Below are 26,458 nucleotides of genomic sequence, written 5' to 3'. Positions count from 1 at the left end.
TGAATTTTGCTAATTCCAAAACTATTCTTAAGATGTTATCTATTATGATAGGTGTAGATATTTGTGACGATACTTAAAGGATTTTGATCATATCCATATCCAAGATTGCTATAGAGCTTAGCCTGAACTGGCTGGAATGATGAAGATCTTGACGACAAATTAAATACGATGTTGTCATCATAAGAATTTGGAGGAGTCGTGGTCGATCTATTATTCGAAGTTTTTGGTAGCTAATTTGGTCAGCTGAAAATCATATCACAAGTCATCTTGTCCGTAAACAGCATCAATTAATAGGTGAAGATTTGCACATGCTGATTATGAGCAATGGTCATGAAGTATCGAGTCATTGTCTAGAGATGATTGTAGAGATGAAGAATATAGCCGTTGATGGCTGGAAAACACACGACGGGATAATCGGAAATTGTCAAAAAATTGGAAATAGCTTTTAGTCAAAACAATTAGAATCTCAGCGATGCGAAATAAGCAGCAACGATTATTTAAAGAAAACCTTGCCGGTGTTTGCGAAAAAAGGTTGCGTGGGCATTCTAATCTCAAAACAACCATTCCCAACAACTGAAGGCTTTTTGCTCCTCAAGACGATCTCCAGGGGAAAGATTGAAGTTGTCTATTTAAGAGAGCGTCATTCAAGCTTTAAAGGGTTGGAAGGAAATAGGAAAAAAGGAAAAAAAAAAAAAATAGCTGGTGAGGCCGCCTTCGCCATGGCTAGGCAAGGCCTCGCGTGCCTTTGGCCTAAGCAAGCCTCACCGGCCATGGGTAAGTTGCAGCCTCTAAGTCGGGCATTGCTATGGTCGCACGAGGCTTGGCCCTTGTTAGATTTGGTGAGTTGGGCATCACCATGGCCGCTCAAGGCTTGACCCTCGCCTAGCCATTGGTAGCCCTCACTAGAGGCTATGACCTTGTGGCCTTTGGCATGGTTAGGCCTCATCCATGGTCATCAATGCTCGACCCTTGCTAGATTCGATGAGAGTGAGCCTTGCCCAACTACTGGCAACACTTGTTAGATCTAGTGAGGCCACAACCTCGAGTGGCTAGTGATGCCCAACTCACCAAATTTGACGAGGCTTGATCTTGCCTAACCACGGCGAGGCCATGACCTACCCATGGTTGGCAAGGCTCACCTAGGCTAAAGGTAGGCAGGCCTTGTCTAGTAATGGCAAGAGCAATCTCATTATTGTTGAGAGAGGCTCACCCTCGTCAACGTCAGCGTTAGTGAGGGTGAGGCTTGCCATTGGCTGATGAGGTTGATCTCGTGCGGCACTTGTCTCTGGTTAGCCAAAGGAAAGAGGGAAGAGGAAGAACGAAGAGAAAGAGAAAAAAAAATTATAAAAAAATTATCCATGTTAATATAAGCCATTGTTCATGTTAGCATTAGCTAGCGTTCACATTAGCGTTGATCGGCAAAAAATGGCTTGATGGATTAAATTGGTACAATTGCAAAGAGTTTATGATTGAATTTGACAAAAACAAAGTTTCATGACGGAATTGGAAAAGTTATAATAGATTTATGATTTTTGGTAATTTTCTCTAACAAAAAATGATCACCTATAATAATTAATTAATGAAAAATATTCTCACTATCGATAATATTTTTGTAGACGATGAAAATATTTTCGTTCATTTTTTTGTAAGCCATACAAATAATCATTTTAAGGAAATTACTTTTAAAATTGGTCATTTGCACGAGCAACAAATGGAATACGAATTTACACCTATGTATTCGTAAATATCGAAGGCACATAACACTTTTGATAAGTTTTATATATCGATCATCATGATATTTTAAATCTTTTATTATGTACAATATGAATGGTTCGATCTGTTTCACTTTAAGACATGTCATCGAATGCTTTCATGGGAAATCCGACCTGAAACAAATTTTTCACTTTGAAAAATTGAATGTCCTTGAATTTTCAATTTGATTTTGTTCAGTTTGGTTAATGAATTTTAACTTAACATGCAATGTGATTCCAGAATTTTTAATTTGTTCAATATAACTTCTAAACTTTTGATATATATTTAAGTTAATCCATGCACTATATGAAAAATATTTAATATGGTTCCCGAGTTTGAATTAATAAAATGATAACATTAAATATTTTTATGTAATTTATAGACTAACATAAATATATGTTAAAAGTCTAGAAATCGTATTAAATAAATTCAAAATTCACGAATGATATCGTATATTGAAATAAATTTTAAGGATAACATTTAAATTAAATCCAGAGGATATTCGTGTCGTTACCCCTTTCGCTTTGCTAGTGTACTTCCAAAGGGCGGTTTGGAGGCGCAAGGGTGAGGGAGCCGCCAGCGCCACGCGCCAGGCCCCATCCGTTCCGTTCACGTCGCGCCATCCCAATCTTGCTCCCCACGCACTCTCGAGCCGCGCAGAACCAACCGAACCGGCCCTCGCACCGAGCAAAATCAACCGCGAACCGCCACCAGAGCGCACCCACCAAACCTCTCCTCGATCATCCATCCATCCATTCGTCCGTCCGTCCGTCCGTCCGTCCCCGTTTCCTCCTCCCTCCGTAATCGTCCACCGATCGCCCGATCCTCGGCCCGCACCGTGGCACACTTCCCTCGCTCGGCTGCGGCGGTTGATCTGATCCCCGATTCCGGGACCTCCTTCGCGCTCGCCGCACCGTCGCTCGGCGCCCGCGAGGACATGGAGAGCTCCGGTGAGCGTCTGCGATTCGCTTAGCAATCGGTTGAGTCGAGCTCTTGATGCTGTTGCGCCGCGCCGAACACATTTCGTTTTTTTCTTTTTTTTCCTTTTTTATGTTCTGTTTCCCGTTTTCTCGTTTACTTTTGCTCGCGAACTGTCTGTTATTTTTTTCTCGCCGAGAGAATTTTGGAATCCGTGACGAGGAGTGCCTCGAGCTCCGATTGTTTTGATCTGACCTGGACAGTTTAGCCGGAATTTTTAGTCGTCTTCGGGATCGTGGCGATCCGCGATGTCTGAATAACTCCGTGTGGAATTTGTTACTCAACATTGTACGAACTTTTCGATAGAAGTTGGATTTTGATTCGAGGCCGATACAATGGGCTGATCAAGTGATTTCCAGTGTCATTGCATTTTTCATTTTTCATTGTATTTACTTGAATTTCGCTTAAATTGTTCGAACAAAAAGTCAGGCCATGCGAAGAGATTTTCAGTGTGGAGGGCTAGAAAACTGGGGCTTGAACTCGCTAGATAGGCTGATGCAAGTGTGCTCTTTCCATATCGAACCTGTTAGTCATGCAAGCTCAAATATTTCGAGAATGTACTCTGCCTGCACACGAAGAATTTCTATTTTTCTTGGATGCAATACGTGGATCTCAAAGGCTCATTGCAAATAGGTTGATCTATTCCTTTAACTACACCTCACCATGTTGTGCGGTAAACTATTAACAGGACCAAATTCTGAAGACATTATTGTGCCGCCAATCGAAGGTGTTGCTGGAGGAGGAACTGCTTATGGATGGAATGATGGTGGCTTTCAGGGATCAAATCTACTCAAGGAATCAATTAACCCCAGTGAGGTTCCTACAACAGATTTAGTGCATATCTGGTGCATGCCAAGCACAGCGAATGTTGGGCATCAGGAAATGCCTCGACCTCTGGAGCCGGTATGCACTATATATTTCATAATCATGCCTGCCCATAGTGGTTCTTTGATGTGCAAACTGGAGCAATGATATGTTGATGTGGGGCCACCTACACAACTAGTACACCACCAGTGGCATTAGTGTCACACAGGAAATTGGATATTCTACTGCTGCATAAAAATGAAGATACAGATGCATGCGAGCTACGAATGAGCATTTTACCTTAGCATTCACAAAAGTATTGCCTCTATGCAGGACCCGCATTCTCATGCTTGTCTTAACTTTTTATATTGGGTGTATCTTTGTAGATGTCAAATCAAACCTTTTCATTTTGTGAGTTTGGGTGCATAAGGTAAAGGTAGAGAGTCCCTGTTGACGTTTGGTAGGTGCTCGTTTCTATGTAATCAATTTCTATCAATTTTTGATGCACTGGTCTATAATTTAGGCATAAATCAATTTGTGTAACCGAAATTGGTTATGATTTCACTGTAGCAGAGAACTAGTTCTAGGAGTTGGAGGTCAGATGACAATTGTGCAAGTTAGTTTTTCCCTTAATCCAACAGGACATTAAGCCCTTAAAGAAATTCAATGTAACTTTCCTTTAGGTAGTGGGGTGGAAGGGTAGGTACAAGCTGTTTTTTCATCGGCAAAAGTCTACCTTTTCCAAGGTTATGAGAGGTATCAATATCTTCTGCCAACGATGTCAAGTTTCTTTGAATAAGTATTGACAATGGAGGAGAGTCTGTACCCTTCAAGGAGTTTGGAGAAGTTTCTACCCTTCATCCGAGTTTACGTGAAATTCACTTGCAGTCTTGACATAGCAACGATTTGAATAAATCAATGTGAACAAGGAGCAGAGACTTTTATCTTATACGAGTTGCAAGTATGTTCCAACTTCATAAACGCTCTGTATTTTGTAGATAAATCTGTTGGCAGCAAGGAATGAGAGAGAAAGTGTTCAAATTGCTATGCGCCCAAAACTTACTTGGGGTAGCTCTGGCATGGCGGGGGTAGTGCAAGTTCAGGGTTGTGACTTATGCTCCAAATCTGGTGATCGGTTAGTTTGGCGATCTCATCAGGTTTTTTATGCACTTCATGACATTCTTCCACTCTTGTTTTCTGATTATATTGATCAACAGGTTGGCTCTTGAAAAGTCAGTAACACTGCGGCGGGTGGTGCCTATATTAGGTGTCCCAGATGCTCTTGTTCCGATTGATCTTCCAACAAGTCAAGTGAGCTTACTTCCGGGGTACTCTCCACATTGAGGTTCCCTAGTATTATGATGTGAAGAATTCTGACTGCACACGTCCAACCTGAGATTGATTTACTCTTGTGGCAGTGAAACTACAGCAATTTGGGTATCCATAGATGTTCCCAGTGAACAACCTCCTGGGCAATACGAGGGGGAGATCACAATTACTGCGACAAAGCTAGATAAAGAGTAATGACCTACTCCTTTTTCTGTATTTTCCGTTTATTGCTTTGTGGTTTGCTTTAGAAGTTTATGGTAGGAGATCGTGTTTATCCTTGTTAGGCTTAATTGATGATGATGGACATCTTGATGTTAATTGTACGTATGGTTTTAGGTATAGTTCCAAATCAGCAGGTCAAGGCTTAACCAGAGCGGAGAAGCATCAACTGTACAGGGAACTTAGAAGCTGTCTAGATTCTGTGGAGCAAATAGATGAAAAACCACTGGAAGAAGTGGTGATTAATCATACCCATACATCAGCTCTGATTTCAAAATAGTCGGTTATATTTGGCTGCTGTGACTTATTATGCATGTATTGTCTTAGGTACAAAGAGTGAAATCAGCAAGTACATCTTTAAGAAGAGTTCTATTATCCCCATCGTTTTCCGAGTTTGTTTCTGAAGATGCATTAGATGATATGATGGATGAAGATGCCGTTTCAAACCTTCCAGTGCGTGTGAAGTTAAATTTGACAGTGTGGGACTTCATTCTTCCTGCAACTCCCTCACTACCTGCAGTTTTTGGTGTATCCTTTCTGTTCGCAGAAGTAATTTTCAAGTTAGAGTATGAATTATAGCAGAGAATTATAGATAAATCAAGTGTAGGACTGGGGCTACATGAGAATCTTGTTGTGTGCTCAGAGGAGCCTATGCCAAATGGTAGTCACTACTTCTGGCTGAACCATTTGGATTTTCTTAGAAACGCAGCAACTTGCCCTTTGCATTTTTGAGTTCATTGAAGATTTTCACTAGCTGGTGAGGAAGAAATTAATTGAGACTGGAAAGGTAGTAAATAGTTGGGGAATGTGTCGAGGTGCTGAATTGTGAGTACTGGCATGCAATTATGTACTCTATTAACTAGTCAGTGCTGTCTTAACTCATCTAGGATAAGAATTTCTTGTTGAAGAACAATGAAAAATCGCCTATCAAATTCACTTACTTGGAGATTGATTTGATTAGCTTTCCTTTTAACCGTGTTGAAGATATCTGATACCGTAATTGAGGATCGGTTTGGTGTCCAACATGGGACAGATGAGTGGTATAATGCGTTGGATCGGCATTTCAAGTGGCTTCTTCAATACAAAATCAGTCCATATTTTTGCAGATGGGGTGATAGCATGCGTGTTTTAACATACACCAGTCCTTGGCCTGGTATATTTATTTAACGAGCCGTAATATTGATATAATTCTAGTCATTTATCAGCTGGTGGCTTACGAGGTTCTAATTTGAACTAACGTGCGCAATGCGTGGTTTATGTTCCTTTGCAGCTGACCATCCAAAATCTGATGAATACTTCTCAGACCCAAGATTAGCAGCATATGCTGTACCACACTGTCACGCAGTCTCATGGTATCCTATTACCTGCTTGACATGCTTGCCGTGATCATGTATATTTGCTTACACCACCTTTTTAACATGCAACAGCGGCACTGTATCGGAGGACTATTTGCAGAAGGAAATTGAGATCTTGAGGACAAAGCCCCACTGGAAGAAAGCCTACTTTTACCTATGGGATGAGGTATGGATAGGTTAGGAGAAATGAGATAGAATTGGCAATAAGTCCCATGCAAAAAATGATCAAAGAGAATGGAAGTTCATGTCAATCATGATAACTGATGTTTCATATCGTGTAATTCGGTTGCAGCCACTGAATTCAGAACAATATGATTCCATTCGCAGAATGGCCAGTGAAATTCATGCCCAGGCTCCTGATGCTCGCGTATTAACTACTTACTATTGTGGTAAGTGTTTTTTCTATCTTAACAACCATTATAATCATGTTTTTTCTTGCTTTTTTGTATTTTGTATTTTTAATGTTTTTCATTAAGGAGCACTTGGTGGTCTACTCACTTAATAATATCATGTTGTCACTGACATAAATTTTTTTTGTATATGATGCATTTATGACATGCAAACATTATCTAATAGTTGGACGTCGATAAAAGACTGGTTGGATCATTTGATTAGTGATTTTAATCTAAAGCATTAGAGAGATACCATATTTTAGTCTGAGGACTCACTAGAAGCATAAGTTGCCTCTTGATATCTGGCAAATTACTTTGCTGTTACAGTTCAGTATATCGAAGTGTTCATGATATAGGAAAAACTCTAACAAGGGCTCTAATATCAAATCATGTAGGTCAAAGAGTAAAGGATAGCAAAAAGAACAAAAATAGGGGAAGAATCGAGTTGAACTGAAGCTGGAACAGAGAAAAGATATTCTAGGGTTTAAAGAACCCATAATGTTTATTGAATGAAAATCATACTAATGAAAAATGATATGAAGGCCTATTTATTTGATGGTAACATATGTTAGACAATCTCAACCCTTGATCTAACATAAAGACTTCTAATCTCGACCATTGTAGCTCACTAGAAGTGACATGACTGGCATGTGGCTGTTTATTAGCCTGATAACATAATAAAACACTAAACAGAAAAGAAGCACTTAAAATTTATAAAACTAGAATTATGCTCCTGCATCATTCTCCCTGGGTTTGTGAGAATCAAGCTCCGATGGGAAGACTTCTTTAGTATGGTCTCTGATTCTCTCTCTGTATCAATCTACTTTCTCTTTTCCAAAAACCATTTAGCTTCGATGCGTGATTTATCCACCATTTCACTGAGAACTTTCTACCATATTATTGTTCCTGCATAACATATTCTCCTCCCATTGGAGAACACTCGACCTTGAGTTTTAAGTGTTGAATAATGAGATGGAGTGAATTCCTTCCAGTCATCATTAGTATTTGAAACATATCATCAAAAGAATCGAGGATTTTTTCCTTTTCAATTGAACCCTAAAATTATTCTGGAATAGCAGAATCTGCCTTCCACATGAAGAATACTCTTTCTTTAGCTTTAAACTGGATAGCGTCTCCCCTACATACTTGCCCATCGTCTTCTGTGACGTTCGTTGATGTCTCCTGAAGAAACTCTTCAAGAGCAAACTTTCTATTTTCACACTAATCTTCAATCAATAACAATTTATCACCATTTCCAATGTAAGATATTTCAAATTCTTCTTGATCATTAATGTTGTCCCAAACAACTATTTGTATGACTTCCTTATCATCCCACTTAAACTGACACTTCAAGTTCAAAATCTTTATGAGAAGGATTGATATCTTCATCAAGATCTAAGTATGACACAATCGCTCTTCCAATCCTACCACATCATTCATGGGTCTGGCATCATGAAAGGGACTTTCATCATATCCATCATCGCTATCATCCTTGAGACCACCTTCTGACATGTCCAAGAGCTTGAACAGCTTGTGACAAGTCTTCAATCATACATCTCATCTGAACCATCTCTATTTGTTGGGCTTGAATGCCTCTTCCACCTCCAAGAAGGTCTCAGAAAACCAATTGACATAGTTGGAGAAGTAAAAGGTAGCAAAAAGAATAAAAACATGGGTAGATATCAGTTGAATTGAAGCTGGAACGGAGCAAAGATATTCCAGGGTTTATAGAATTCAACAATGTTTATTGAATGAAGAAGAAACTGGTGAGGCCTTAAAAGTGTTAAGGATGTTGGCCAATCTCAACCCTTGATCTGACATAATGACTTCTAATCTTGACTACTGGAGCTTATTAACAGTCAAATTGCTGGCACATGACTGTTTATTAACCTAGCATAATAAAACACTAAAAAAGGAGAAGACACTTAAACATGACAAAACTAGAATTATGCTTCCGCATCACTTCAGCAATAGTTTTTGATACTATAGTTGCTTTTATAAGTGCTATAATGTGTATTGCTCTTGTCTTTCTGCATATTTCTTAGGGCCAAGCGACACGCCTCTTGCTCCTAATGCCTTTGAGGCTTTTCTGAAGGTTCCGAAGTATCTCCGCCCTCACACTCAAATATATTGTACTAGGTAAGTTTTTTATGGGCTGTCTAAATTTCATTGCGTGGGAGAGTATAGTGTGGCTTGTTTATTATATGGGAGTCCTGCTATTTGGGGCCATCGTATGTTGTTTTCTTTTTCCCGGGAGGGTTCTGTCTGGGTAGCTATTTCAGGAACAGTGTTGGGAAAATGATATTGGATTCTAATAGGTGCTCTGAAGCTTAGTTACATTGTCTAGAGTTGATGTTCTAGTAAAATGATGGTTTTTAACCTTGACATAAATATGTTTTCAGAGTATCCTGTTTGAAAATTTTGGTATTATACCTGCCTACACGAATTGAGAGTTGTTGCATCGAGGCTGGCTATCACAAATGGTTAGATTCCATAGTGCCTTTTGAGTCCTTGACGATCACTTGAATCTCACCACTGGGCCTGTTTTGGCATTGATTAGCATTGCTGGCACTTAGTCTGATTGTCTCAGGAGTCAGATTTACTCATTCTTAAATTAAATTCCATCTTACCTTTTTCTCATCTCCAAATCTTGAATTTTTACACAGAGTCTTGCTTGTCATGGATGTAATGTGACCCTCAGGTGGAATATTTGTGCCTTCCTGCTGATACTGTATGAAAGAAAAGTTTTATGTTTGACATGGTATCCATCTAATATAAACCATATCTTGTTATCCGACAGCTGACTAGAATTTCTCATATATGCAGTGAGTGGGTGCTGGGCAATCGGGAGGATTTGGTCAAGGATATCATTGCTGAGTTGGAGCCAGCGAAGGGTGAGGTAATAGTCTCGACTTCTTAAAGTGGATGTTGCTTTTTAAATTTTATCTAAATTTGATTACGACATTTTAATTTTTGTATCATCATATCTCAATTTGACAGAATATTATTTTCGATGACATTGAACTTGGACAAGATGGATTTCACATGATATCCGTAATACTGCTCTGAGGATTCTTATGTCACATTGATGATTTTCTTTTCTTTGACCTCTTTTTTCCCAAAAAAAATTCGTCTGTTCATTATGTTATCGATCTATTTGAATTCTTACCTTCATATTCCTCGAGCTTTCATTAAAGGTCACTATTCACAAGTTTCTTTCTCTTTACCCAACTGAAAAAATTTGACAAGTTTCTGGAGGTGATGTCTTGATAATCTCTCTTTTATTAGGCGAAGATGCCTGAAAACCTTTGTCCTCTGACTTTTTTGGTAACTGGTTCTGAAGTCTCTTGAGCCATTTTATACACTGTTTGCTTAGTTCAAGTGAAGTAGTAGAACACCGGTAGAGAATTTTAAGTTATCATTTTTTTGACTAAATGTTAACTAACAGATAGACATTCATATCATTGTTCCTTAGGCATATACAGACAGCCACTATGAAGATGCCTGCAGTTCAGTTCGTTAAAGTGCATAGGAAGTAGAATTTAAGACCTTGATTTATATTTTCTGAGCTTATATATCATTTTCTAACTAATATGTTAACTAACATATAGCAATTGACATAATTGTTCCTAGGCATACAGGCAGTGTACTGTTAAGAGCCTTGTGGTTTTACGTACAAGTTACAGCTTGGTTATTTTCTGGAGCATGTCTCAAGTGACTTTTTGGTGAGAGGTCAATTGGCTGATCCTGCCAAGGTAGGATAGGGCTTATTCGCCATGAAATGTATGGTGTTTTGACATTGTCATGTGAACACTAGGATTCATCACACTTATTCACCAGATTACTTTTTGGTTTGCTCCCTCAGATCTCAATTATGATGTTGAGTCATTGGTGAAAATAACACAATCATACTCTCCCAGATAATAGATATGGCACCCAAATGTTGGAAGAAAATAAAGAATTGAAAGAGAAACTCAACATCGGTTAATTTGCATATACACTAATGTGGAGATAGAAGTTGATATTCCCTAAATTGCTACTTAATTGTTTTGACATAATTGGCCATATTTTATTTGCCCTATCTACATGGCTTCACCAAAGTATATCAACCAATGATGCCACAAAACAGGAGTTTATGGGCTATGTGAGTGATATCACACTAGTTTTGACTGTCAAATCTAGCTTGGAGGGCCTACAAAACGACTGGTTTATGGCAAGTAAGGAAGACTCATCAGTGGATGGTGATACTATTAGTTGCAACCCATTAATCATAATCACGTTAGGACACTCATTCATCATAATTGCTAGTGGTAGAACACAATACTTAGAAAATGAGTAATGTCAAAATGTTTGGAATGGGAGCGATTTCGGGAAATCTTTTCAGAGGAACTTCCTTTAAGGCTTTAATTTGAACTTCATGGGTTAGTTTTTCTTTTCCCACTACTGTAATCAATGGTTCTGCCTATTTGTCGTCGGCTTTTCTGGTAATATTTGAGTGGAAGATCTTGACAGACTGCATCCATAATTTGGTGGACTGGTGAACTTTTAACATAGAACAATCCAATTGGGATCTCAACTTTCTGAGCAGTGGCAGCAATTTGGAGTTTTGGACTCTTAATATCTGTCCATTATATACAACAAATTTTGAAGACGCTCTCTGGTTGTTTAATAGTTTTCAAATGATGCATTTTAGAAGACTACTTCCTGTTGCTTGATAGTACTAGAGATGCAAAACCTTGTAATTCTGGAAATTGGTGGGAAAATTCGGCCTATCATGTGAACAATATGACTAATTCATCCTCTAATTTCATCTAGTTGATTTTTTCATCGACTTTTGGTATGATGATGTGCAAGGGGGTGTGTATTATTTCTAAGGAAACTAACTATGAGAAGTCTGAAGAAAAATAAAGGAAGTACAAAAAGTGATAATTTAGTTCTCTCTCCTCTCTTACTTCATTTATTAATCTTTTGTTTCCTCACTTCCTTCGGATTGTCCTAATGGAATATAGATGGCACTATTGTTTATAGTAAAGCTGTACTGTTAACTAGTCATCATATTAATTGCTAAGAAAAGGTTTTTTCTGTTCTGTAGGAGTGGTGGACTTATGTGTGTATGGGACCATCTGATCCTCATCCCAACTGGCACCTTGGGATGCGGGGGACGCAACATCGTGCTGTTATGTGGCGAGTGTGGAAGGAAGGTGGTACGGGATTTCTTTATTGGGGTGCCAATTGTTACGAAAAGGCAACAGTTCCTAGTGCTGAGGTAGTTGCTTGATCTGTAGATAATTTGCTGTTCAAACTTCAAATTGGCAGCAACATGTTCTTCATGCTTAAGTGCACTATTTTGTCATTAAACAGATAAGATTTAGACGCGGTCTTCCACCTGGTGATGGTGTTTTGTACTACCCTGGCGAAGTCTTTTCATCTTCCCAGGAACCAGTTGCTTCAATTAGACTTGAGCGCATCCTCAGTGGGTTGCAGGTGAGGCAAAAATACAAGTCTTGTAGAGGTGCCTTGGTTTGACCCCTGTCGCTTGATGGAAAGCACTTTTTTGCCTCTTCACCTACTCTGGTGAAAATTTGCATCTTTTCCATCCAATTAGGCATTTCTTATGTGTTTGCTATGGTCGTAGTGTTTGACCAAGGCTGTAGTATGCTACAGAAAGATGCATGCCATGATTTTGCATGAAAGTTGCATCTTTGATAGGCTTGGCGTTGAACTTCTTGATATGATGTGTAACTGCATATTCTAAGAGACACGTCTCTGTGCTCTTGTAGGACTATGAGTACTTGAAGCTCTATAGTTCGAAATATGGCAGAGATGAAGGGCTGGCTCTCTTGGAGAAAACAGGTCTTTATCTTGGTCCAGAGCGTTACACTCTGGAACACATGCCCATTGACATGATGCGAGGCGAGATCTTCAACACCTGCCAAACTTGATTGGTTTTGCCTGGTCAAATTTTGTGCTATTTGTGTTTTCTTCTCTGTAACTGTAAATCTTGGATAATCCAGTGTAAAAACCCAATGTGCTTATGGAAAAACTCAGTAGATTTCCGCTGGGGCAATCTGGTTTTTCTGAAGGATGATTGGGGTACATAGCAGTCACATATGAGATTTGCTTATGGCCGGGTCCACATAGGTAATATTAGCTGTATTTATGTCTTAGTGCCGAGGCATCATATTTTTCTGGATGAATTGACTCTGTATAGTTCTTTTAACGCTTGTGGAGATTGCATTTGGGATTAGATGCATTGTCGGATGCGTCAGATGGACGATTGGGCGGAATCACTTTGTTGGAAGAAGGGCTATACTATGAAATGAATCACTCCTAGGCAAAAAGAAGTCTAAAGTGGCTGGCGACATCTCCTGGAACCTTTCAGGCAAAACGAATGAATTATGGAGAAAAAAACGATCTTGTTGAAAATTATTTGTCACCGCGCCGTCGGTAGTAGATATATGGGTTTTTGGTAGCTTGCGATTTGGCATCCCGGCATTGTATACGACACGACTGACAGTTATCACTTACTGAGAACCTTTTATGCTTGATGGCAAGCCGATTGGTTCACGTCCTCCTTTTGGCCATCATTGGATTCGTCTCCCTCCTTTGTCAGTCCTGTTTTGCTAATGTGGGAAAACAGGACTGACAAAGCTAGGAAGTGCTCTTGATTGCCCTTTTGCACGTGACTGCAGTCAGCATGCACCAATGAGATGGGCTCATATGGGATCCACCCGATCTAACGATCATGTGAGAGGACCGACGTTTGCAAAATTTGTGAAACCTCACACAAAAGAGTCAATCATCCTTGTTGTATTTACCTCTAACCTTTTTTTTTCGACTTGGTTTTAATTGGGATAAGCTCAAAATTAGGGCACTGCAATCCCAAGGTCTGCATTATCTTTCATGGAGACTTGTTGGCCACAAATTCCTTGGAGGAATCTAAATGTATACCCTATAATATATGCCTACCTTAATTAATTCAATAATGGAACACTACATGTTCCACGTGATCTCAACAAGATACACTCCCGTTTTGAACATGAGACATTGATAGGCGGGTGAAGTGCTTTTCTATGGTGGGTGTCTTTGATGGTGATGCAATTTATATTAATTCAAGTTATGTTAATTGACTTATATGTTAATTTTTATTACAGTCTTCCACGTCTATCAAAAGTCAAATTAACTTTTTCACTTGGAGGAATCTAAATGTATATTCTATAGAATAAGCCTACCTTAATTAATTCAATAATGGAACAATGCGTGTTTCACGTGATCTCTCAACAAGATATTCTCCCGTTTTGAACATGAAATATTAATAGGCGGGTGAAGCGCTTTTCTATGGTGGGTGTCTTTGATGGTGATGCGATTTATATTAATTTAAGTTATGTTAAATGAATTATATGTTAATTTTTGTTACAATTGTTCGTCCACATTCATTGAAAGTCAAATTTAACTTTTTCACTTTCTCATCAAATCTAAAACATTATTTAAATTTCAAGAGATTACTAAAAAGTTATATCTCAATATTCGTATCAATTTTTATGTATTGTAACAAATTGAAATACAAGCCAATCTTTGATTTCCCATTTTTGTTGCATTTTCTTTTGTTTAGACCATACATAATTGACCCATGAACCTAACAAGATATGCTCACTGTAATTAAAAACATTTCTCGAGAAAGGATATTCCTTTTCTTTTTATGGATAAAAGGATGAAAATGGAAATTAGCGCAAATACTCCATATTGTGACTACCACAAGTCTCCTAGATCGGTCGATCCGAATCATAAATTTTAACCCACTAGGATTGCGAAGGTTTAAGCTAGAGCAGCCCGTAATCACAATTTAACAGGCAAAAAAAATGAATAAAAGGTAGAACTTATTGAGGTTGTATACAGAGCTAGAGGTTGTAATAAAGATGTTTAAATTATTTTTTTACACTAATGTAAAGATATTTTATATTAATGACGTTTCTATATATGTTTTCTATTTTATTTATTTTTTTAAATTTTTTATTAAAAAGAATCCATTTAGTTTGTGGATTCACAATTTTCTCCGGAATTTGTTCGGTTTCTTTGAGAAAATTTGTGGTGGGGGTCTCCAAAGACTAACCGCGCTGTCACCATTTCATTTTTCTTTTAAGCGTAAACCCCAAGAAAATTCTGTTTTTTTAAAAAATTAATCTTTTTCGGTAGATGAGTCGGTGAACATTCACTATCAGCCTCGCATGCACTCCATCCTCTTTCATGGGCAATTCGAGGCTTAAGATTTTAATTCCGAAAGATTTGAGATCTTGAAACCATTCCGATTTTTGTCTTACCACCTCTTTTGTCGTCGCTCTTGCTCATCCTTTATTTTATATATATAATATTCTTCTTTTAAAAATCACTTTACCCAATGTGATCATCATGCATAGGTAACACTCATTATCAGCCTAGCATGCACTCAATCCTCTTTCGATTGCGTTTATTGTTTGTTCAACTTTGAAGTCGGTTTTTAAGCTTTCAACTTGCCTTCAAAATACTGAAATTATTTTTTCCTTCCAAAACTACCCTCACTAATTCTTCATATTTTTGATTTTACCCCTGATTATTATTATTATTTTAATTGAAAAAGGACATAGCCCTTCGTTGGATCGGCGAAGGCTATGGCCACCGATGAGCTAGATCTAGTGCCGCGCTTGTTGGGTCGCTCGAGGTCGCTCGAGGTCGGGCGACTTCCGGCGAGAGTTGCGCAACCCAGTTGAGGGCCGCTGGAGGTCGCTTGACCCAGGGGCCGCACGACCTAGGTGGCCGTCGCCCGCAGCCGCAAGAACTAGTCGAGGGCACGTGACTCGGGCCGCTGTCGCGCGACCCTCACGAGACCCAAGCGAGGGTTGCTTGGCCACGAGACCCGGGCGGCGGTTGCTTGGGTCGCGCGACCCCGGGTCGTGTGACCCTCGCCGAGGTCGCTCGACCTTGGGCCATCTTAGTCAACTGCTGCCGGCACCAGATCGGCTGGGAGTCGACGGCCGTAGCCCTTCGCCGGTCCGCGAAGGGTTTAGTTCAATTTAAAAAAGAAGAAGAAGAAGATATATATAGACACACACACATATATTATACGCATCAAAACCCATTGCGAATGTTTTTTTTAACTAATCACACATTCAATTCAAAGTCCATTTGCAAAAAAATTTAACAAACACAATTGTATTTCTCTAAGTAGCTTTTTGGGCTTTTAGCATTTGCATTGTTCGCATAATTTCACTGTCGCAAGTTACTGTTGATTTTTACTGTAGCACTAGGCTAGGGAAATATTGAACCAAACGCAACCTGAAACCCCAATATATTATATATTTTTTTCATTGCAAAACTACGAAATTATTTGGAAAAAGCATAACAGTTTGACCTAACCTCAATTTAAGACCCATCTTACTCCATATCTTTCCAACTGCTCGTAAGCCTCTCATTCTCCACCTCCCTCCCCCCTCCAACTATGCCATGGCTTCTGGTTTCAGTCCTCTTGCTAATCCTCATCCTCCTCTCGAAATTCACATACTCCAATCTCTTTACCCCGCTAAAGCTACAGCGCCACTTCACAAAGCAAGGCGTCCGGGGGCCTGGCTACCGTCCGATCCTTGGCAACACGGCAGAGATCAACCACCTATTCGCGGAGGCTCAGTCGAAGCCCATGCCGTTCGACCACAGGTTCCTCCACAGGGTGGCTCCTTTCTACTACCACTGGTCCCTCAAGTATGGGAGGACTTTTGTATATTGGTTCGGGTCGAGGCCTAGGCTGGGCATCTCGGACCCGGACATGGTCAAAGAGGTCCTAACAAATACGGGCAGGTCATATGACCAGATCAAGTTCAACCCGCAGGCTCGAGAGCTGTTCGGGCAAGGCATTTTTGGGCTGGTGGGGGAGAAGTGGGCCGTTCATCGGCGGATCGCTAACCAGGCCTTTACTATGGAGAGGGTTAAGGTGAGTATTGGAGGTAGTATAAATTTTCAAATTGTGATCGCATACATACCATGTCATTGTTTGACTTGATTTATGAACACGACATCTTGGTCCTACACAACCCAACACACTGCACAGTAATATGAAATGTTGCGAAAAAACAAACACTGAAACAATAAAAGAAACAAAACAAGAAAATAAATTGGATTTTAGAGTTACGTTTATTCAATTGGTGGGGCATAGTCTATTAGGAGAGCACCGCATTCCATGATAGATTGAGTGACACAATAGAGAGTACAACCATACTTGAACTACTCAAACATCTCAATATTTCCCAACCCGTAATTGCACTAAATAATTCACATGGCGTTTAATCCTTGTAATTTCTCGTGAAATAATATTTTAATCTCATAAACAAATTTACAAAATTTACCACAAGATTTATTGGCATGAACTCCAAAAAGCTCTTTTTTGATGCAATTCATGAAGAAGACCCACTTCTTATATGGAAAAGTTGGCGATCCAACAAAGGAAGCTCTTTTTAGAAAATCTACTCTTATTAGGAAACCACTCAAACTAAAAAAACCATTCAACTAGGAAGTATCTCCACATTGGCTCGACAATCTCTTCGTTAGAATTTGGACTTTGCCGCTACTCTTCCCACAACCCGTGATGGGCAAGACCGCCATAAAAATCTTCCAAGCCAACTAACTCCCTAGACCTTATTAAGACACCAATTATATCTACACCTTTAACCGCTTCATAAGGATTTGCAAACACAACCCCATGTACCACAAATAAAGCAAAATCCATGTTGCATCCATTTCAACGAGGAGATCAAACAGACATCTGCAAAGATGAGTCCACTACGGGATGGTTCGGTTGGTGGGACCTACTCGACGGGGGAGCGCTACATGATTCCATTATAAATCAAGCGATCCAATAAAAATTACTAAAAGCACTTGATTCACTCAAAACTTACAGTGTTTTGTAACCCACGATTACACTTTATAACTCAAACGATATTTAGCCCTCATAATTCCTTGCTTTAACACAAGATTTAATAGCTTGAACACTGAAAGCTCCTCTTTCATGCAATTCACGAAGAAGGCCTGCTTCTTATATAGAAAAGATTTTGACCCAGAATAGGAACCCTTTTAGAAACCTTACTCAAATTAGGAAACTTACTCAAACTACGACTTCTTGAGTTGGGTTTCCTTTACAGGTTTAGAGTCGGGATATGTTTTCAATATTAAAAATGAAAGCTTTAAATTAACATTGCAACTCTGACAGTTGAAGCTCTGGAGCAAGGGATTGCGCATTCTGTGGTAAAAGAGGTAATGATGCAGATGCAATCTGAAAATGACGGTGAGTAAACCAAGCAGAAGCTAGTTTCGTGTTCTTTAAATTGCCGTACGGTCCCTGGCAATTTGGCGAAGATCAACTGTTCTTCAAATTGCCAAAGAGCATACACAACGTAAGGGCAGCGCATCCTTACGGTAACCAGTTCTATTAACAAGCAATCTGTAAGACTCTCTGGTTCCCATAAAAAAGAAGAAGCACACATTTTCATTCGAAGTCTTTGCACTGTGATTGGTTTTCTTCATCACGTCTGCCTCTGGACGGACTTCACAGCATGAGTTTCCTTTCATTTTGAGTAGGGGTGGATCCCGGAGATCGTGGCGAGCGCGGCCAAGATGCTGGAAACGTGGGACGAGATGCGAGGAGGAAGAGAGGAGTTCGAGGTGGAGGTGCTGAAGGAGCTCAACGGGCTCTCGGCTGACGTCATCTCGAGGACTGCTTTCGGGAGCAGCTCCGAAGAGGGCAAGCGCATATTCGCCTTGCAGGAGCAGCAGCTGCACCTCTTCACTCAAGCCCACCAGAACATTTACATTCCTGGCTTCAGGTCCAATTTAACTTGCTCCATTTCAGGCAATAAACAAATTTACTCACATTCTGAGTTGTTATATATGTACAAATTGTTGGTAATTTGTTTATAAAACAAATGAAGAGGTGCCTTGTCCCACATCGAAATGATGTGAGTGCGCACGTGGACGAGATTTGGCATTAACCAACGATCATTATTTTTATTTATTGAAAATTCGGATTTATTTATATAAAAAATTAATTATAAAGTTTTGTTGAAACAGACGACTGTTCACGAAAAGTTATAATTATTATTATTTTATTATTATTTAATTCCGAATTTCTTATGTCTTTTCAATGTAACCTTTGAGACATACTTGTTCATTTTACAACCTTTCCCGAAAGGTTGTCTTTGTTCTTTTGCAATCTTTTGAAGAGTTGCATTTATTCGAAAGACATATATGAGTACATTTGTTTTGAGATCAAACACACATCTTCTTCCATTTTTTCATTTTCTTTTGAGAGAAATTACAGCCATTGTTTCTAATTGTTTCCCATGAGAGATCCTGGAGAAATACTAGGATTGCTATCTAGTATTCTCACTTGAGACTTTGTTGTATCCTGGAGGAAATTTGCCGGTGACCATTAGCAACGTAGTGGGGCAAATAAATCCTTAAAGAAAGTGATATCACGCCTCAAAGTCCGACTTGAGTACTCTAAAGATCCGACTTCATTGTTCTACCCAATTTGAAGCATATTTTCCCAACAATTTTAAGGATTTATTTCGCAACAATGGAGTCAAGTGGATGAACCGCACATAACGGTTTGTCAAAATGCTCTTTAGACATCCCTGCTAAGTAATTTGCGATTTTTGTGTAAATCTGAGAAGGGGATGTGGTTTAATAATCTCATTATTGCGTAGACTTAATTTTGCCTACGTTTCTTTGTCGTTAAGATTGAAAATCTGAGCATTTTTTTTTGTCATTCTTTGTCTCTCTGTATCTTGGAGTATTCCCACATCCGTCCATGCTGATCGTCCGAGAAAGATGTCCGAAGGGTGTGGATGTGCATACAAAGGAATCGATGGCTGAAAAATGAGATAAATTGATCAACGACGCCGCCAAGAACCAGGTCGCCATGAATTCCACCAACTCCGTCTCTGATGCAAATTGGTTGTTCGGGAGGAGATTCAGCGATCCTTTGGTCCAGAGTAATATGAGGCACTGCTCGATGTCGATGCTGCGATCGCAGACCGGCAAGGAAAAATCTGCGAATCGCCTTTCTCTGGCGGAGCACGTAAAAGCCATCGTTTTTATATCAAGCGTACGCAGACGCGGAGATGGAAAGATCCGAAGTTCCGTTGTTTGAACGAGAAGACAAGGATCATGAAGGGCGATGACTATCTTGAGTATCTCCTCCTAAACCTCAACCATAGTCTCGAGGATGATCTGTTGCTCCTCGATCCGGAATTCATTTAGAAGTCCAATGACAACACTCCTTGGTCTGACAACGGGATTCGGAACCCGAACCCATTTGATGATCCCGCCGTTTGGCACATGTTTAAGGGACAAACATGGTAACGGGAACAAAGGTGCCGGTTCATCCCATGCGGGTTCCTCCTGGGTGAGCAATGACGGCGCAGAAGATTGCTTCTATCAATGACCAGAGGATTGGAACTATTTCTTGCAAAGGCTGCTCGCAAATTGGTCAGCGCCTCGACTTCCATACAATCGCAATTGTTCTCTTGTGATTATAGAAATCATTCATACTCATGGTGCGTTCGATCATTCTTCCAATAGAAAAGAAACTTTTCTTGATGATTATTCTGTGTAAGTAGTTCAAGTGTGGTCGAACACTATCGCCAAGTTTTGTGTTTGATCATGCGCTGAATGTTTTCCATTTGCTAATACTTTTTGTCACGATATCTCTAATGCTAGTTGGTTTTGTTTTTGACTTGAATTAAGTCATGTTAGTTATTTTCTCAGTCATTTCAAAGATCAAATGCGTTTTCTAATTCATCATTTTCTTTGTCTTATGTTTTATGCCCCGTGGTTACTAATGGTGGTTATGGGTGAGATGATGCTGCTGGATCCAAGGCCTAAATGATGATTATTACCCGCATCGGAATAGGCCGATGAATTAGACACGAAAATTTGTCAGTGGCGCGTGTCTAGCAAAATTGCCATGTGACATGAACACTTACCGGGGGAAAGATATTGTTTAGCAGATGGACCGGAGGCACCCTCTGAGTCTTTGGCTTGATTAAGCAAAGGTGACGTTCATTCTTTTTGTTCAGATTTCATTGAATCGATGGAATCTATTTTTTGATTTGTTTGGCAAAACGAGGAGAGAGATGATAACGCCAAATATGGGTTTGGAGGAACAATGACTAGAGGGTCATTGGGAATACGCTTTGGTAGCTATGGATCTCTAAAAGAACAAAAGCTGCTCCTCCAAAATGATGGGTTGCAAATCCAAACGACCCCGCTTCCTCCGTTGCCGCTCCAAAAGCCGAGCAAGATGCCAAATTATTTGGGGAGGCTCGTTCACTGGATTGTCAAATTCACCGGCAGGAAGAAAGTGGGCATGCGCTTCCTTTGTTTGATATCCACGGTGGCTTTTACTTGGGAATAAGACTAATCTTATTGATAAGAGCCTTGCCGGGGATGGAGACATTAAACTCTACAAAACCGAACCCCGACAGCAAGGTTGCTTGTGAAACATGCACCAAGACCAACATGGTCATGGTGTTCAGAGAAATTACCACCAAGGCCAATGAAGACTATGAGAAAATTGTCCGTGACACATGCAGGTCTATTGGATTTGTGTTTGATGACGTTGGTCTTGATGCTGATCAGTGCCAAGGTATGGATCTTATTTTATATTTCGGAAGGTTTCGGCTTATATGATGTTGTTGATTCCGTTCCAAGAATTGTTTTTCCCCTTTCAATCCTAGTTTATGTGCTTTTGATACCTCCATACTTGATTTGCTCGCATTTATTGGATTGTTAGAGAATGTCATTACATGCATGGGCTAATATGTAGCGCTCTATTTATGGAGGCGAAATAGATATACTGAATGGGATTTCAGGTGTCCCTTGTTTGGTTCTAATGCGTTCTATTTGCTGTCCTTGCCCTCATAGATTTGATTATAAGGAATAGCATAAATGAGCCAAGAGAGTAGAATTGCATTGGTTTTCTATTTTGATGTATGTATTTCATTGAGCATGAAATTTGACAATGCATAGTTTTGATTGGATGCCTCATGAAATATTCTTGTGGTGGGGGTATCCGAAGGGGACTTGAAGTCATTGAGACTAAGAAGTATCTAGCTTTCATTTTCAAAATGAAATATTTAGGAGAAGCAGATACTATCTTAAGTATTAAAATTAAAAAAATAGTGGGGTTATTCTTTGAGCTAAAGTGATTACACGGAGAAGATGTTGCATAGATTTAAACATCTTGTTTTCAAATATATGAGTACTCCATTTGATTCTTGGTGGAGAGTTTTTAATGTGAGTGATATTGGTTTTTGATGTATGTGATACATTATCTAGACTTGATATTACTTTTGTATATGCAAGTTGAGTAAATACTAGTAATCCAATATAGAACATTAGAGAGTTATCTTATTGTTCTATAATAATTTGGCTATATTAGAAAGATATACCGATGTTAGTTGGATTGCAAGTGTGAGAAATAAACAATCCACTAATGGATTAATTTTTACATTATGTGAATGTGTTGTTTCTTGGGTGAGCAAGAAACAAATGTGCATAATTTACTCAACTCTGGAATTTGAATTGTTGCTTTAGCAAAATTTGGGAAAGAGGCTAAATGGGCTATGAATTTGTTGTTGAATATCAATTCATGGCTTAGTCCTATGGCTCCTATTTCTATCCATTGTGATAGTTAGGCTACTTTGGTAAGAGCCTATAGTAGAACCTATAATGGTAAGTTTAGACATATTAGTCTAAGACATGAATATGTGAGACAATTGATTAAAGATGGTACCATAACAATTGTCTATGTGAGGTTAAGTAATTATCTTGCCGATCCTTTGGCGAAGTCTTTACCGAGAGACATGGTAATAATGACCTCATAAGAAACGGGCTGAAACCCTTTAATTGAAATCACCAATAATGGTAACCCGACCTTTTCTAGAACATCACTAGTTACAAGGTTTAATGGGTAAGAACAAGTTATTGAATGTGATTGTTTGATACCGACGTAGCCCCGATATGAGAAGTCAGTATAGTCTGTTACGTTTTGTAGGCTGAATTAAATTCTTAATGAAGTATGATACAAATTTGTAATGTGTTGATAGTAACAGAAACACATGGTAGATACTTCACCTATATGAGCTTAGAAGTGGTGCCGCTTCTTACGAAAGTTAGGGTTGCTTTCTAGAGAGCTCATGAAACAGGATCAAGCACAAGGCCATAATAGTGCGGAGTAATATAGAATTTCTCACTGAAACAAGAGGTTAATGTATGTGCGGTATGTTCGGTTCTATCATATAAAAGTATAAGTTTAAAGTCGAGCTACTTGTCACTTTGATAGAGATACTTGCACTAAGTAAATGTTTAACTCGAAAGAGACCTTTATGTATATATACTAATCTCACGGAAATTTTGGCAGTATATTTCTAACGTTTTATTTTTTGTTTTTGTTTTATAAACAAAAGTGAGGGATTGTTGGTAATTTGTTTATAAAACAAATGAAGAGGTGCCTTGTCCCACATCGAAATGATGTGAGTGCGCACGTGAACGAGATTTGGCATTAACCAACGATCATTATTTTTATTTATTGAAAATTCGGATTTATTTATATAAAAAATTAATTATAAAGTTTTGTTGAAACAGTACGACTGTTCACGAAAAGTTATAATTATTATTATTTTTTATTATTTTTAATTCCGAATTTCTTATGTCTTTTCAATGTAACCTTTGAGACATACTTGTTCATTTTACAACCTTTCCGAAAGGTTGTCTTTGTTCTTTTGCAATCTTTTGAAGAGTTGCATTTATTCGAAAGACATATATGAGTACATTTGTTTTGAGATCAAACACACATCTTCTTCCATTTTTTCATTTTCTTTTGAGAGAAATTACAGCCATTGTTTCTAATTGTTTCCCATGAGAGATCCTGGAGAAATACTAGAATTGCTATCTAGTATTCTCACTTGAGACTTTGTTGTATCCTGGAGGAAATTTGCCGGTGACCATTAGCAACGTAGTGGGGCAAATAAATCCTTAAAGAAAGTGATATCACGCCTCAAAGTCCGACTTGAGTACTCTAAAGATCCGACTTCATTGTTCTACCCAATTTGAAGCATATTTTCCCAACACAAATAGTATCTCAGGACGTATCTTGCATCGTTTTTATTTCCGGGAAAAGTCTTTCTTGATCCTATTTCTAGGAAAAGTCACGATTCAATGACGTGTCTTTTGTTTAATCACGAATCATTACCTTTTTACTTTTTAGAGCAGTCCTAAATTCTCTCTCAAGCTCTGCCTAAAGTCTTCATACCCATGTAAGATTAGACGATCACTTGTTTCACTCAATGCACAGGTTCCTACCGACTCGGAAGAACAGGCAGAGATGGAGACTAGAGAAGGAAATCCGGCAAGCGGTCCGGAAGCTGATCGAGAACAACTTGAAATCGAGAGAGAATTTGTCCAATTTTCTCGCTCTCCTAACATCATCCCACGAAGGAGAAAGATTGGGAGTGGAGGAAGTCATAGACGAATGCAAGACTTTTTACTTCGCGGGAAAAGGGACGACGGCCACGCTCCTCACTTGGGCGCTTCTCCTTCTGGCAAAGCACCAGGAATGGCAGGACAAGGCCCGGGAAGAAGTAATCCGCGTTTGCGGGAAAACCGGGCTTCCGGCTGCTGAAAATCTGAACGAGCTCAAGACTGTAAGTTGATCACTATTCCTCACTAGTCACATTACTACAAACAGGCACGTTTAGTTTTCATCATTGGTTGTTTGCTGTCTAATGAATAAAAATCATCGTTTGTCGAAGTGGGGCTAGCTTCTTAGATGGAAGAAAAGGTTTGAAACTCCATTATCGAATCCTAGGACCAATCCGAGGATGAGATGGTGGTAATTTAATAATCTGACGTGTGTGATGAAGAAATTCAGTGCACATTCAAGCAAGAAGTTTGAATTGTCTCACTTGCCTATAGAAGAAATTGTACATGACATGGAGACTATCTTCCAATATTTGTTATGTTATACATGTTGGCACAGTCCCGATCAATTATATAATTATATCCTAGCTAGCTCATTCTTCAATCGGGGTCAATCTAATGCTCTGAATTCCCTATTCGAACGTGCTTACGGCTATCAACTGACGTTCGGCTCACGTAAAGTTTCCTAATAACCTACTTCACCACTCCATTTGCCTGAGTTTTGAAAGTTTAGTCTGACTGAAAAATTAAACATTTTGGGTTCACTTAAACTTATATCTTTCTTCTGTCCCTTTTTTGAATAGGTAACGATGGTATTAAATGAAACCCTTAGACTGTACTCTCCTGCGGTGACGGTGACGAGGCAAACCCTTAAAGATGTGCATCTAGGGGACCTTCAAATTCCAGCAAAAACGGAGCTCTACTTGGCCTTCTCTACTGTGCATCGCGACCCTGAGATATGGGGCAAAGACGCGGATGAGTTCAACCCGGCAAGATTCATGAAGCCCCGGAAGCACCTGGCAGCGTTCCTCGGATTTGGGCTTGGCCCCAGAACCTGCGTAGGCCAGAACTTAGCCATGGTTGAGGCCAAGGTCGTTCTGGCCATGCTGGTTAGGCGATTCGCCTTCGAGGTGTCGCCTTCGTATGTTCATGCTCCGATGCTTTTTGTGACCTTGCAGCCTCAGTATGGAGCACCGATCATCGTCAGGAGGACTCATATTTGAATCTGGTTCATTTTTCTTCCTTTTGTTTGTGGACTTCTGTTTGTAACATGGTCGCATAGTGTGAGGGAAGACGATTTTTAGGATTCTTGAAATAGAAACTTCATTTTGTGTCTGTATCATAAAAATAATGTGCTGTAATTTGGTAGGGCTATGTGACTCCTTTGTTTTGAGTCTAGCGGTCTCTCAGGTGCTTCTAATTTGTGCACTTAGATGTTGTCTTATCTTCTCCCCAAGCTTTTTGGGATGTTTTATGTACTGAAGTCTATTTATTGGGCCCTCTAGTTAAATAATATATATATTATATAGTTAAATAAATAATATATATATATATATATCTTAAAAGACTTAAAAGAATTGGATAGGTGATGATGATGTAATTAGCAAATGGGGTGTGCTTACAAATCATATCTTGGGACCATCATAATGCAATAAAATATTCCTGACCGAATATCCCCTTCTATGGTGGTGGCCCAATCATTTCTAATTATTTCACATGTCATGGCCAGCAAGATGATAACTTTGGTTACCGTTCACTACTTGCTAGTTACTGATAACTCTGTTTCTCGCTTTGTGTAGTAGCCGCTGTGACATGGATGGCAAGCCCGCAGTTGAAGCGAGCTCAACTTGGAGCTCTTGATTGCCTTAGCTCTGTTCCGGCCTAAGCTCAATCGGGAGAGCATGTCGGTGACTTCGAATATGGCCAAGTCTAAGCTTCAGGTGCTCCCCTATCGGTTCTTTGCTGTGCAATTACCTGTGATGGTGGCGGTGGCAATGTCGGTATGTTTATATTGCCAGTTACGGTTTCAGAGCAATGGGAATGTGTGAAATTGGTGATAATCGCACAAGCCGCACCACCGTGCCCTCGCCACCCCTCACCTCTATTCATCTCTCTCTCTCTCCGATT

At 39.5% G+C, this 26,458-nt stretch overlaps 2 protein-coding genes across 3 annotated transcripts; both read left to right on the top strand.

Annotated features, from left to right (window-relative positions):
* Positions 1–2,292: 2,292 nt before the first annotated feature.
* On the top strand, positions 2,293–13,019 carry LOC104448739. Of its 2 annotated transcripts, XM_010062624.3 has the most exons (16): positions 2,296–2,702; positions 3,419–3,633; positions 4,533–4,669; positions 4,752–4,862; positions 4,953–5,054; positions 5,200–5,320; positions 5,410–5,610; positions 6,067–6,235; positions 6,353–6,434; positions 6,510–6,603; positions 6,730–6,826; positions 8,875–8,968; positions 9,656–9,728; positions 11,922–12,095; positions 12,191–12,313; positions 12,610–13,019. In XM_010062624.3, the coding sequence occupies exons 1-16, from the start codon at positions 2,690–2,692 to the stop codon at positions 12,769–12,771; spliced, it is 1,968 nt and encodes a 655-aa protein (XP_010060926.2). In that variant the 5' UTR covers positions 2,296–2,689; the 3' UTR covers positions 12,772–13,019. The 2 variants fall into 2 exon arrangements, with proteins under 2 accessions (XP_010060928.2, XP_010060926.2); XM_010062626.3 differs by lacking the exons at positions 12,191–12,313; positions 12,610–13,019 and adding an exon at positions 10,463–10,584 and having other exon boundaries at positions 2,293–2,702; positions 11,922–12,057.
* Positions 13,020–16,272: 3,253 nt separating this feature from the next.
* Positions 16,273–25,823, top strand: LOC104448740 (cytochrome P450 734A1). The gene is made up of 4 exons (XM_010062627.3): positions 16,273–16,787; positions 18,428–18,672; positions 24,207–24,555; positions 25,135–25,823. Exons 1-4 carry the CDS (start codon positions 16,302–16,304, stop codon positions 25,552–25,554), a joined length of 1,500 nt encoding a protein of 499 aa, XP_010060929.2. The 5' UTR covers positions 16,273–16,301; the 3' UTR covers positions 25,555–25,823.
* The last annotated feature ends 635 nt before the right edge of the window (positions 25,824–26,458 follow it).

The sequence above is a fragment of the Eucalyptus grandis genome, chromosome 6, assembly GCF_016545825.1.
Source record: "Eucalyptus grandis isolate ANBG69807.140 chromosome 6, ASM1654582v1, whole genome shotgun sequence".
NCBI lineage: Eukaryota > Viridiplantae > Streptophyta > Magnoliopsida > Myrtales > Myrtaceae > Eucalyptus > Eucalyptus grandis.
The sequence above is the reverse complement of the archived record's forward strand: the minus strand, read 5'-3'. Positions and strand labels throughout refer to the sequence as shown.

Excerpts from the sequence above, each read along its gene's own strand:
- LOC104448739 (XM_010062624.3), top strand. Across the intron at positions 5,321-5,409 it reads AAAAACCACTGGAAGAAGTG|GTACAAAGAGTGAAATCAGC; the intron begins GTGATTAATCAT and ends GTATTGTCTTAG. Across the intron at positions 12,314-12,609 it reads GCATCCTCAGTGGGTTGCAG|GACTATGAGTACTTGAAGCT; the intron begins GTGAGGCAAAAA and ends GTGCTCTTGTAG.
- LOC104448740 (XM_010062627.3), top strand. The coding sequence starts at position 16,302 with ATGCCATGGCTTCTGGTTTCAGTCCTCTTGCTAATCCTCATCCTCCTC. Across the intron at positions 18,673-24,206 it reads ATTTACATTCCTGGCTTCAG|GTTCCTACCGACTCGGAAGA; the intron begins GTCCAATTTAAC and ends CTCAATGCACAG. Across the intron at positions 24,556-25,134 it reads ATCTGAACGAGCTCAAGACT|GTAACGATGGTATTAAATGA; the intron begins GTAAGTTGATCA and ends TTTTTTGAATAG.